We start from the raw sequence: 13,814 nt of genomic DNA, 5'->3' as shown, positions 1-13,814 counted from the left end.
CAACATCGTCTCCACTGAAGTCCTGTTACTGTAGACCATTAAATTAAATGATTGGAGGCTTTTGTGCTGCTCTGAGATCAGCTGAGCAGTCACGCACTTCCTTCCTCCTCCTTTTCCTCCCTTGAAGTGGCTGATGGAGGGAAATCAGACAAGATTGGACCGGCGAAAGCAGCTCTCGCTGATTTCTGCAAAGGACGACACCCCTCATATCTGACTTTTGTTTTTCTGATGACAGCCCCACTTCCTGTCCTCTTTCCTCATGCATCAGTTGCGTCACAGCGAGGAGGGGATAGATTAGAGAGGTATCTGAAGAGTGCTTACATTATCTCATCTGCAAAGGATGCAGCAGACTCATCATCCCAAGTTACAACTTGTCTTCTCCTTGCAGCCCACCAGACTTGGGAGGGCTTAATGGAGGGCTGGTTGGCCTGCAGGCTTTAGCGCTTCCCCGCAGCGGACGTCGTCTCTGTGTGTCAACGCATCGCTGTCTGACGTGTTGGCCACATTTTCTTTTTCATTCAGAGACAAGATTCTCTTCACAAACAGATGCCAGGGGCAGAAATGCATAAAAATGATGCAGTACTATGACCGTAAACCTTCAAAATTAAAATCTCACAGCAAAGAAATAAAGTTACTTGGACCACGCATGAGGAAATATAGATTTCTATACGTGTTTACATTATTTGCATGCACATTTATTTCAGTCTGAGAGTTAGTTCAGCTCATAAAATCAAAAGAAGACAAATCCTAATGCATCTTTTGGGGATTTCAGAATTCAATTTTCTTTAAAGAAAATAACTAACAGTGTTTTGCAGCTCATGTGTACATCAAAAGAAAACTTTGTAAGAAAATCTGACAAAATCAGCCACATTCATGAAGTATCAGCCTGATAAAACTATAACGTGTGTATAATTTGCTGTCATAAGAAGTCTCCAGAATCTATAACAGGACCCATCAGATCATATTTATTTTATTTACCCGTGTTTTATTTTTTTGTTTAGTCTAACAAAAAAGAAAAGAAAGGAAAAACAAACTGTTCGAATCAGAGAATCAAGATATAACGCTTTTGTCTGTGAGGCTTTTTCAGGAACAGATATTAAAACTAGATATGCTAAACTATAACCGAGCACTTTTCTCGATGAAGCGATCGCAGTGTGATCCTTAAGCAAAATGCATCTCAATCACCTGAGAACCAACAACAAAGAGAAACCGTAACACTAGTCAGTATATTTCTTTGTTTTTCAGGGAATCTCTTCCTTCTAAAAACTCTCCGTTGTAAGTAAACTTGTCTCTTTGATGTCTTTAATGGTCTTGACATATTTGTCTATAATATTTTAGGGATTTCTCTCGCAGAGATCAGAAACAAACCTATAAATCATACAAACGTCCCCCTGAGGGGGGAACCGTATCAGTCCAATCAGGGCCATCATTAGACGCAGTGCAGAGAAACAGCACAGCTGTTGCACAGAGAGGGGGGGATAGGCATATAACCTGGATAATAGCAAATGCTGGAGGCTTGATTCATTTCCAAATGTTAACAAGGCCGTTTCACAGCTCCAGCACGCCGCGCAGTATGTTAATACCACTAATAAGCCTATCTCTGCAAGTCATCTCGGATGGCAAAGATTGGAGCGTGAGGCGGTGTTTCATAAATAAAAGCTGCTGGCCACATTTTAAATGAAGCATAACTATTTAGGATTTCACAAAGCTGACATAATTGCTTAAAGGGTAACCGAGGAGAGCATTTGGTCTCCCACTTTGTTTTCTGTATTATGAAATTTCATTTGTATTATGAGCTTTCACTGTTTGCATGTCAAAAAGGTGACTGTGTAGGCCATTGGAGGGATGGGAGGGACCCGTGTTTGCCTGTTAAGCAATTTTGCAGTTTTTATTCAAGCTGTCAAGTCAAACAATCAGGAGATAATGCAGCCTTGGTTTGTAAATTATAAACGTGTCAAGAGATGCACTAAAGGCGGCGACAGATGCCACTTATCTCCAGCTGCCTCTGCAGTGTGACTGTATCATCAGAAGGGAAATATAACATTTTGATGTTTACATAAGAGAAGTATTAGTATCAGTCAGAAATGTAATTCCTTTCACCCATCCCTTTCGTAGAGGATTGACTCCCCGAAAAACATACAATGATTTTTTTTAAAGCTAACAAAACAAACAAACAAACAAAAAAAAAAAACAGCAGAAAAGCATCCTCGCTGATCTTCTGTCCATTTCCAACATCGCTTCTTGTATATTTTTTGGTGGAAATCCTCTTAGAATGCAAAGTAAATAGATTACGATACAGTGAGGGATTAGGGCTCGCGCGGCGCTGTCAGATTAGTCGGTGAGCGCAGCGCGTCGACAGCTCTGACACGGCTATGGCTGCTGTTCAGGAAAGGGGCTCCGCGCGATGCTTTAAAGTCGCTGGTTGGCTCCCGTTCATGAATAAAACTGCGGCCTGTAATCTCGTCCAACACGCAAACACACACATTTACTCGGCGCACACGCACACATGCGCGTGCAGAGGAAGCCTGGAACATCCAATATCAGTGAGATGAGTGTAAAATGGGAGTCTTTATTTTTTCAGGCTGATTAATGTAAAGGTTTTAAACATTTTCTGCCGTGTTTTTAAAAGAAGAAGCAGGTAAGTGTTTCCTTCAAGGGTTCATTTGGTTTAGACTTCACAAAGACACGAAATAAGCTGAATTCAGTGAATTTCATGTTTATGATTTGGCTGAAATGTTCTATGACAGGTATAAAAAAATAAACAGTTTTCCATGTGTGGCTGTGAATGAGGGGACTTTTAAACCCTTTATAGATTAAGCTTCAAGCAAAGTAACTACTGTGCTTGTTATTGGTGAGATGTTGTGTCCCTCTGGGATTAATAAAGTCTTATCTGTTGTTCGTTAGTCTTTTCAAACCATCCCTAAATGAACCACATGAAGCATCCCGGGGTCGTCGTCATCATCCTGAGGAAGAAACAGAAACATCCCCCTTAATAAACATGAATAATGACTATTATATAAATATAAACATATGGCGCTGCAGTCATTTCTGCATTTATTATATTCATCATCCAACAGTCTGTTGAACAATTAATCCTGTAAAAACAATAAAAAGAACTAAGTGACCAATGTAATATAAATGTTATCAAATGTAATAAAAATAACAGCATATATTAATTTTTAATTTTTTAATATCTAATTGGCTAATCACTGTAAACAGCAGTCCAATAAGACATCCTCCAGGTATTGTTCAACTCTAATGCAATAACTTCTCTTTGTTTACTTTTATACATATAAATAAATACACACATTGTTTATTTAGTTCTCGTTTCAGTTTACGAGTCTATAAGTTGAATTCATGCAGTTTGATCTATTATCAGCAACTATAAATTTAACCCTCATTTCAGTAATTAAGATAATTCAGGTAATAAAAGATTGACACTCACTGGCCACTTAATTACGTCCACCTGTATAAATTACTCCAATGCAAGCAGTCACATTTATGACGCTGTTGCAAAGGTGTCCTTTCACCGCACTGTTAGATAATGATTGCATTTACGGTTAGCAGCTTCCAACCAACCAAATGTGGGGCAAAGTTTATGCGTTTATCTAGGACAATGTGGGAAATGTCACTGATGCTAAACAGCGACTGCTCTGGTTTGCATCGCTCACGTGAAGCATGGATTTACTGATACCCCAATTTTTTCGAACCATGAACGGAAGCTAAGGATTGTTTTTGCGATCTTATGCGACAGTCTTTCAGCCGCTGGTCTCCCTGCTTGTGATCTTGGGGTTTCACTGAGGATAAATCCACACAGCCACACTTTTCTAGTTGTTCACCTTCATGAATTACAGTCAGCTGAACTGTTGGTGTGGGACTCCATATAACTATCACGGCGTGCCAAACAGAGCGAGACCAGTAGTGCACATTTAAGAACATCAGAAATGAGCGATTACACTGTTATGGTTATAGACTGTCCATGGATTTTTATATAAAGTTTATATAAATGACAATAAATAAAGTTATGTGTAACTCACTGACAGGATGGTTGTATTAGTTATTTTTCTACAGGTGTCACAATAACTCCCGTAGTGAGACTTTTTTAGCGCAGTAATCATGAAACTCTGCCATCACGACAGCACTAAATCACAGCGAGCTCTGAGTTAATGTGTCTTAATATGAGAAGCTGTGATTGCTTATAAAAACTGTACATTAACAAACTCCTAAATGTCCTCATAACTGCTTGTAAATGCAGAGCATTATTAGCATTAATACGTGTTTATACACTGATCATAAATGCAAAACTTTACATGTTTTTCTGCACTAAACTGCAGCTTCTGCAACCGCGTTACTTAACTATCAGTCAACTTACATTCACTCCGTCTCCGTCAGCTCTGCTGCTTCCTGCAGAACAAAACGACAGAAGGCATCTGAGAATGATGTTCGATGCTGCCGTAAACCAGCCATGACACTTGAAACAAGTACAACAACCAAACATTAGACATGCATAATCACACACGACAGCCCCACGGCGCGTAAACACACGCAGCTGAACGCCTGAACAGGTTACATGCTCGCTCAGCAGGTCGGACACGTCGCCTTTTCTGGGTTTTAACGAACGTAAACCGTTGTCACTCATGGCGATCTCTCTCGCTCTGAGCGCTGCGTTAATAAGGTTATGATTGACATTAAAACCCTGACGTGCATATACAGATATTTAAAACGGTGATGCAAATTCCCCTCAATAGCCTACAGTCCGGATTATGGAATGACAGAGCGATTTGATGCAGAGACAATTGCTAATCACCTAAAAAAAAAAGAAGGAAAAAATGGAATTATTAAAATGGAGAGAGCAGGATGGAGGGAGGAGGCAGCGCAGCTACAAGAAGAAGAAGAAGAAGAAGAAGTGATGTTTTCTTAATGGGTATTTTTCCTAAATGACCAGTTAGTCATCTCAGACATCTGAGACGGGGAGAGCAGAGCACTCAGGCGACGTTTAGAGAATAAAAAGCAGGCTGAATGTCGCCGGAGAATTGCTGCGGGGCTTAAAACGTGGCCCTGACACTGAAATGCTGAACATTATTAGCTGCTCTTTAAAATAATGGGCACGCTCTCTCCATCAGCTGTTACTGGTGAAAGCACTTGTTGTCTTGTAGGCAGTTTGGGATGATTAACAGCAAAATGGAGGGTGGATTAATCTAAAGTCAAAGGAACGTAAACATAGTGGATTCAATTATTAGATCTGCAGTTTTGGCTTAAATTCTAGATTTGGGAAGGGAAGGTAACTCGAGCCAGAAAGAAATCAGATGCTTTGTACAGGTATAAGTACCTGTACAAATGAGAAAAATTATGTTGGCGTGACTTCTTTAAATAAGAAAGAGCCACAATAACAGGACACGGATGAGATCTAACATGCATGAATGGTCTTCAATCATACACAAAATCATACACAAAACTCTGTATTTCTCTGGTCATCATCTTCAGGTTAATCATTTTCTTGTTTTCATTTTTTAAGCATTTAATAAAGTCTGCTAGGTTTGCATCTAAACTCAGTCTAGATGTAAACCAGGTGAAAAATGATCCATCAGTCTATCCATCTATCAATTTTCTGCCTCTTCTGCAATCAGGTCAAAGGATGCTGCAGTCTAAGTAGAGATGCCCTGACTTCTCCTCTCCTTGGCCACACTAACCAAGATGTTGGAAAGACATCTAAAAAAAGCTAAACTGATTCAAAAGTAAAAAGTTTAGTAGACATTGAAATCAAACCTAGCTATGGTTTCTTTACAATAAGACAGGTTTCACTTTTTTACCAAAGCTGACTAGCAATGTCATCCTCCGAGAGAGTTTTGCACTGTTCATTTATACCTGCAGACTTACCTGTTTGTTTCAGCATCCTGAGCACGTCTGGGTTGATGGTCAAATGTAAGGTCTCTGGTTGTTGTCTCCTCCGACTGGCTGCTCCATCAGCACTGACGAAAGAAAATAGAGCTGGTGACACATGTTTCATGTTGTTTAAAACTGAACGAATGAGTACGTTCGTAAAACAAAGCACAGAATAGATAAGACCAGAAACATTATGATAAAGTAAATATGCTGTTAGCCTCTAAGGTTCTATATCTGGCACAAAACCATTAGCGGCAAATCCTGAAAGGCAGAGATCTTTAGACAAGCAGAAATCATCCATGAACCCTCTTATAAACCCAGCACTGATTTAGCAGGTCTGGACTCACTCACGAGCTTCTCCAGCTGGCTAACAGGCTAAGCTATGCAGTTTCAGGAAAAGCTCACTGCAACTGATAAAAGAGAAATTTAACGACAGATTGACATGAAGTGTGAAATCATGAGATTTTCTACTGGCCCAAAAGAGGAAGGAAGCAATGCAGACATTAAGCCTGTATTACTCCATGCTTTTAAGCAATACATTGATTTATAGAAAATAATTTTATTGACCATTTGGCTGTGGTTTGGAATTTTTTGGGCGTCCCCAAACCACTACTTTTTCCAGGATCCCGTCGCTGGTTCATGTTTCATTCCCCCCTTTGAACCTCTCTGGTCACCACTGGTTACTCAAAGCACCTTATGAGCTTTGCCACCTCAGAGAGCTCCCATCCAATTATCTGGCTATGATGATTCGGCCTTGTGAAAGCAGCGCAGGTTTTTACACCTGACTATTTCCCCTTGTCCAATTTTTCAACTACTAAAGCTGTCTTATTTCAAAAAAAGTTTTTGTATTTATTCATCTTGGGTTTGCTTTGTCCACTAAGGTTTTAAGTCTGCTTCTAGTTTATATTTCAGATAGAGATTTAATGAATTCAATGAATCTGAAACTTTAGTTTTACAGTGTTTGGTTTGTCCGTTTCCATCACAGATTTAGATACACACCACTGTTACTGCTGAAACTGCTAAAACTAAGGTGTTTTTTCTCTATAGCATTACCAGAAATATAAATATAAATGGTCGGTAAGACAGAATTGAACTGCAAGCAGATACTTCTCTCAACCTTTCAAATGTTCAAACATGAACATTTTTAGTTTTTCCTTTACAACTTTAGATTAAGTCACACCAAGAAGTCACAGTCAGCGCATTTATCGTTATCATTTATCATCATAAATTAAACTGTTAACGGAAATTCTCAGCTCTCTGTCGCTCTGAATGCTCACAGTAACTTTGGCCTCCAGTAAGCAAAAATAAAAAAATGAAATCTTGCATTCTCCTTCCTCCACTGACAGAAGACTGTGTGATGAGCGAGAGAGGCCAGCAGCCATCAAAGGAACGTTGGGACGCTTCCCAGATTTCCGTCTTGTTCTCTCTCACTTCGAGTCGGATTTGGGGAATGCGGCGGGAATCGGCGAGGAGCCCCCAAACTGCCATTGTGCTCGCCTTCATCTCTTTCTCCGCTCTTTTCTCAGCGAGCCAAACGGGAAAACGCCTGCGCTATAATTCCTGCCCTACTCAATCTCAGCTAAGCTGTCACTGGCTTCACATGAGAAACAATGAAACTTCATCGGAGACCAGATTACAAAAGAGGAGGGGGGGTGGGGGGTGTTTCAATATAAAAATTGTTCTAAAGGAGGAGGGGGGGGGGGTGCAATAAAAAAGCAGAAGCTTTGTCTCTTCCTCTCTGTGGCCATTATCTTTGGGGAGGTTTGGGGATCTGCTTTCTTAGCCTCTGTCAGTGGTGCAGGGGAAGACCTGGGGTAGTACGACTGGGCTTTTGGCTGCCAAATCGCCCTAACCCTCTTTACCGCTCTTTTTTCCCTCGTCTCGTTCCTTTTACTGTTTTTAAAAAGAGCTTAGGACACAGCATCTCTGTCTCTTCCCCTCTCTCTCTCTCTCTCTCTGGACCCAGCTTGTTTAAATTGGCCGATAGGAAAGGATTTGGGGTGGATGGAAGGGGCTTAGAGAAACGCAGAGTGGAGGGGTTGGAGGGTGGAGGGGGTGCAGCAGAGAGTCATCAGTGTTACAGTCAAACAGCCATGAAAAGCCTATGAGGATGAAAAGAACAAGAGTGCCTTTTTATCTAATGCACACAAATCCCATATAAATACTCCAATATGTTAGTTGGGGTATGACAAGGAAGGCCCCTCCATCACTTCCCCACCCCACCACCATCCCACAATAATAGAGCCGTGGATGTGGCTGTGTTTGTGTGTATGTTTGTGTGTGAGAGACGGAGAGGGATGCTTTCAGCGCGTCTTTAGTCACACTGTTTCAACATGTCATTCATGTGGACGATTGTATTAAACAATCACTCTGAAACACTGAGTTTGGTCTGCACTCTGGAGACTGAGCCGTAGTGAAAATGGACTCTGGTGGCGTTTTAAAAATGTGGCTCCCGGTTCAACTCTGGGATCGCTGGAAGCGTAAGACCCGGAACTGATGTGGTTTTGACATTTGAAATGTCGCTGGGAGTGAAGGCTCTTAGGCTGCAGCTGGGTCATTTGGCCACAGACGCTCTCATACGATTCATGAGCAGACAATGCAGAACCTCTGGGGGAACGTAGCAGTGTCTGGATGCCTTATTTGTAGTGAGCTGAACTAAATTTTTTTTTTTAAATATAAATGGCAGCTCAAGTCAACATTTTTGCAAAAACAAAGTGTCAAATGATTGTGACAGTATAGTATCGCCTGCATTTGTAACCTCTTAACACTATAGAAAGTTTACGTTTGTTTATCTGCCTGATCCACAAATGTATTGTGGTTAATTCTCTCGCACTATATGCACAAAGGGTAAAGGAACAGTGTTATACTGTGTGTGTTTGGAAAGAGGTTAAAGTGATCAGCAAATCACGCTTCACCAAAACCTGTTGCTTCTTGTTTTTTTCCAGAAGGACATAAAATACACTCACCAGCTACTACGTTAATGCGAATATCTAGTCAGTCGATCACTCAGTGCATTTAAGCATGCAGACATGATCAAAGCGAGCTACTGAAGTTGTGACCATCAGAATGAGGAGGAAAGGCAACTTCAGCAGCCTGTTTCGCACCAATAACCACACCATGTTCAGAGTATTTTAGAAACTGCTGATCTGCTGGGATTTTCCCCTCACAGCCATGCCTACGGTTTACAGAGAATGGTCTTAAAAACAGAAAATACCCAGTGACTTAATATTGTAAGGTAAAGACCCCACAATAACACAGAGAAACCCCAAACAATCAGGCGGCCCCTTATGAGCAAGCACTTTGGCGACAGTGGGAAGGAAAAACTCCATCTTTATCAGGAAGAAACCTCTGGCAGAACCAGGCTGACAGAGGGGCAAGCCATCTGCAGCAACCAGTTAGGGGTGAGGGGAGGGACACAAGACAAAAGGCATGCAGTGGAAGAGAGCCAGAGATGAATCATCACTCATAATTAAATGCATAATACTCAAATAACTGCTCATTAATTGGCGGTACAGGAGATTCACGTCATGGATGTGCGGTGGACAAATCTGCAGCGACTGTGTGATGTCATCTTATCTTTGAGGAGTGTTTCCAGCACCTTGCTGAATCTACGCCTTGAGGAATTAAGGCAGTTCTGAAGGCAAAAAGGGGATCCAACTCAGTACTAGGAAGGAGTATCTAATGATTGGCTGGTGAGCGTATGTACTAACATTAAAGGACCTCAGTCCAAAGCTTACAGCCTTTACAGTGTCATATGCACCACTTTGATAACTTTACAGTCTTTTTCTAGTGCCTCTTCTCTGATGCCATCACGCATGTCCTGAAAAAGAGCGTCCATGACTAATCGGGTATCAGTGTAAAAGCTGTAATGTCTCTCAGTCATAAAAAGGCAAGATTTTGTAACTTTAATCTGATCATAGACCACATAAAAGTTAGACACAACCACCGTACCGTCTCGGACTCATTTCTGGACTCTCCATACTGAAGCTTCAGCATTAACGTGTTGTTTTCTTCCTCAAGAAGGGAGGAGAAGGGAGGAGAATCTGGAAAATTTGCTTTGATATGAATATACAAATATGGTTCTAGATCTAAGGATGTCACACCCTGTTTGAAAACCAGTTTAAACAGATAACACTTGACAAATGTGGAACTGCACATGGTACATGTGACTCACTGTGTTGATGGGGAGCGTGGAGGGTCCGCTACACTTTGCGTCCTCGCTACCTGAAGGTCACTGAAGCTGGAACCACAGGCATCACTTCTGCCTCTCTGAAGATCTTCTTTAACACAAAATACAAATATAAGGATTAGGGAGAGCAAAAAATTAATAAAGTGACCCAGATTGTGTCACTGCTTTCATTACACATATACTAATAAACTGTGTGCTTCTCTGGCGTCAAGATGTTGCTCTGTTTATTGGCAGCTGCTGGTGCTGATATTTCGGTCTATAGCATGTTTCTAAGCCTTACAATTTCTCCTCTAAATATGGTTTGTATAAGGCGAACAGTGCCTGAGCGTCTGTTTCTGCTAATTTGGACATCAAACCTTGATCATCTTGTTACTGATAAACACTCGATTCGAGTTTCTGAATTGAGACAAGATGTCAAACAGTAAACGGCGGATGTGCGAACAAAGCAGCTGACAGAGCTGAGAAGGAAGCAAGAAACAAACGCTGCTTTCCCTCAACACACACCGCAGCTAACAGGCTTTTACCGCAACAACCAAGAAGAGAGGGAAAGAGAGGGAGCGGGAGGGAGGAGGAGGAGAAGTGGATCTTCAGATAAAGCTCTCATCTCTTTGCCTGTTGAAAAGCCCTGCAGTCATGTCAGCCTTTGTGAGGGGGAGACAGAACGATCGGGAAACCAACTTGGCTTCTCCTCTTGGCAAAACGCTACTCAAAGGAAAAAGAGATAGAGGGGAAAAGAAAGGGGCCTTCCCTCGCACTTGTTCGCTACTCTGCCTCTCACAATGCTCTATCTATCCAAATCAGCACACTTGTCAGCCAGACAGCTATAAGCGATTTCCAATGCTGTTATAAAAAGGGACCATTTCTAAGCTGAAATGTGTGTTCTCTATTGTGCGTTTATGTTTGTCTACAAGCGACAGCAGAATCTCTGTTCATCGGGACTTACAATGGATGCACATATGGGCCGTTTCCAAGTCTTAGACTGACATCCACCTTAAACAACCGCTCGATTTGGAAATGAGTCATTTTGTTTTTCTTTTCTTTTTTTTTTTTTAGAAAACAAATACAAAAATGAGTCAAACAATATGAGGAGATGTATTCATCTTTCCAGTGTTATTTTTTTCCAGTTCTGCATTGTGTAAAATAGCACATGGTGGAGATGACCTAGATGAGGTTTTTTCCCCAGTTGCTACTCAGGGAAACCGCAGCAAGTAGTTTTTCTGTCCTATAACTCAGGTAGCTGCAGATGGGTTTCAAAGACTTTTTGAGTTGGCACAGAAGACGGAGGCGGAGACATCTGGGCTCATGTGTTTTCCTGTATCCTAAAAAAGGTGATTCTGGAAGTCATAATCCTACTTCAATAACAAGACCAAAGTTTTAGCATCAAAATATACTAAAAGTACATAAAGAAGAAGTATCGACCACATAGACTCATATGCACAACATTACTGGATCATAAACAGTGATTAATTAATATATATATATCACTTTAATTTTGCAGCTCAAGATGCTGTTTAGCTTCATCTGTACTAATAGTTTTATATTTCAAAATATTTTCAATTTATGTAGTACAATAAAAGTTCAAAATATAGTGAAGCGGAAGTAGAAAGCAGCAACTGTAATATAGTGAAGTACCTGAGTAAATGTAGCAAGTTCCATTTCATCTGTTCCCATTTAATTACGCTCTCATGCAACAAATCAACAGTACACTAATGACTTAGTGGGCGGTGGTGGTGGTGACGGGGGCATCATATTTCAGGGTGGTCTGTGTCACCGCATGCTTCGCTTTTGGAAATGCCTTTCAGTACTTGCAGGTAATTTCAGGTGTAAAACTGCCTCAGGATATAACCTCAAAAGCAACTTGAATGATTTAACGGCTATTCTGACGTCTGGCTAAAGGACAGCAGTTTTAGGTTTTAGCAGAATTAGGCTTTAAGCTAATACATTCATTTAAACAAACAAAAAAACATAGCATCAAATAAATAAAATTGCAGGGTGGAGAACAGCAAAAAAACCCCACTCACACACAGTTGAAGGAAAAGTTCAATATACTGTCTAGCTGAATGTTGGTTTCTCCTTCAATGTTTTCTCCTTGTGCACCTCTGGACTTGCTTTATGGAAGTCCTGTTCTCACCACCTGCACACTGTCAAAGGCACAACCTGCAATTTGTATTTCTTTGTGGGGAAGAGGATGAGCCAAATATGGCCGTAGGTTGTTTGTGCTCCGTGTTCTCCCTAAGACGGCTCAGCATGTTACACTAGAACACAGCAATGACAGTCTGACTGGTAAAGAAATTTATGGTTCACAACTAAAAAAAACCTTAACAAGAATACTTCTGATCTGATGCAACATCTTTAAGCTTGGATGCAGCAAACTTTGACTGAAAACTACAGTTTGGTTCCTCAAACGATTCCACAGAACCAATCTATCATCATCAGTGATGATGAATCAATCTAAAGGCCCGGTGTAAGTAATATAAAGGAAATAACTAATCATTTGGTTCTTGTTTTTCTGTTTTTTTTTTTAAGTGGGTGAAGTTAGTTTGGTGATAGACTGGTAACCTGTCTCTCTCACCCGGTGACACCCTGGATAGGCTGCATCTTTCTTCATAACCTTGGATTGGATCAGCAGTTAAGAAAACTGAAGGATGCATGGAATAAATTATCATTTTAAAGCAAGAAAACAGATGCGAACAAACTACACATGCTGTTCAGTTAAATAGTGTCTTACACTGTTGCCTTAGAACAGATCCCCCACCATCTGTCCTAAAAAACGAAACAAAACTAACTAACTAAATAAAATGTGTAACAGGTACTCCAGTGAAAGTTACTGCTGGCCACTCATGACCGAAATCCATACAGAGGGAGGAAAAACTCTTTCAAAGCTCAGAACAAAGCTGGGGTTAGGTCATGCTTATGCTTTTGTCATAACAACAGGTTGACCTAATAGAGTTCATTTCAGATTTCACAAACAAAACGATCTGTTTTTAAGTTTCTCTTGAGCAGCAAGAAACTAGAATTGATCTGCTTTCAAACGACCACCAGAACACGTTTACACAAACACGTGTGTCTGCTTGATTTCTATTGAGAACAAACAACTTTCTTGAGTGTGTTTGAACTGAATTTTTTGACAATGTGGGGCAAAGGTGACTGAAGCTGCACTGTGGGAACTTTGTGCACAGAGAACATGTGACTGATGACACAGTCTGTGTTTAGTCAGTGAGGAAGGAATCAGGAGGAGACCATGTGATGATGAGAACAACCAGACATACCTGCAGATGTTATTTATATTTTAACAGCAAACAACACTCTGATTAATTTGCAAAGCACATATTAGTACATGCAGGTACGGACTGAATTTAACTGAAAACCCTGAAAGGCACCGAAACTCGAAAGTTGACTTCTTGTCGTTACCTTGGACTGGTTCTTAGTGAGCACTTTTCTACTCTATCTTGAACACTCAAAGCGCTTTACACAACTTGTGCAATCACCCAATGACACCCATTCGCACAAGCACTTTTTCCTAAGCTGTTACCAAGTGCTTCCTAACTAACATTCACACACATTCATATTCCGATGGATGCATCGAAGAGCAACTTGGGGTGAGTATTTTGCTCAAGGATATTTGGCATTCAGACTAGGGGGAAGCCAGGAATGGAACCACCAACGATCAGTAGATGACCTGCTCTACCGCCTGAGCTACAGCCACCTTAAAAGTTAAAGTGGTTTCCTTAACAATCAGTCC

At 40.9% G+C, this 13,814-nt stretch overlaps 1 protein-coding gene across 7 annotated transcripts in view; it reads right to left on the bottom strand.

The window, feature by feature from the left end:
• Positions 1–2,549: 2,549 nt before the first annotated feature.
• Positions 2,550–13,814, bottom strand: part of wdpcp (WD repeat containing planar cell polarity effector) — an 84,253-nt gene continuing 72,988 nt past the window's right edge. For 4 of the 7 annotated variants that reach the window (XM_026189711.2, XM_026189712.2, XM_026189709.2 and 1 more), the window contains 4 exons: positions 10,058–10,163; positions 5,878–5,969; positions 4,373–4,404; positions 2,550–2,963 (listed from right to left, as the gene is read on the bottom strand). In XM_026189711.2, the coding sequence (XP_026045496.2) occupies positions 2,910–2,963; positions 4,373–4,404; positions 5,878–5,969; positions 10,058–10,163 (284 nt within the window). In that variant the 3' untranslated portion in view covers positions 2,550–2,909. Of the gene's footprint in view, positions 2,964–4,372; positions 4,472–5,877; positions 5,970–9,834; positions 9,898–10,057; positions 10,164–13,814 lie in introns of all 7 variants that reach the window. The other 3 variants (XR_013901054.1, XM_026189710.2, XM_080288056.1) reach the window with 3 other exon arrangements.

Source organism: Astatotilapia calliptera, chromosome 13 (genome assembly GCF_964374335.1).
Source record: "Astatotilapia calliptera chromosome 13, fAstCal68.1, whole genome shotgun sequence".
Taxonomy (NCBI): Eukaryota; Metazoa; Chordata; class Actinopteri; order Cichliformes; family Cichlidae; genus Astatotilapia; species Astatotilapia calliptera.
Note: the sequence above shows the minus strand (reverse complement) of the source record. Positions and strands in the feature narration are given on the sequence as shown.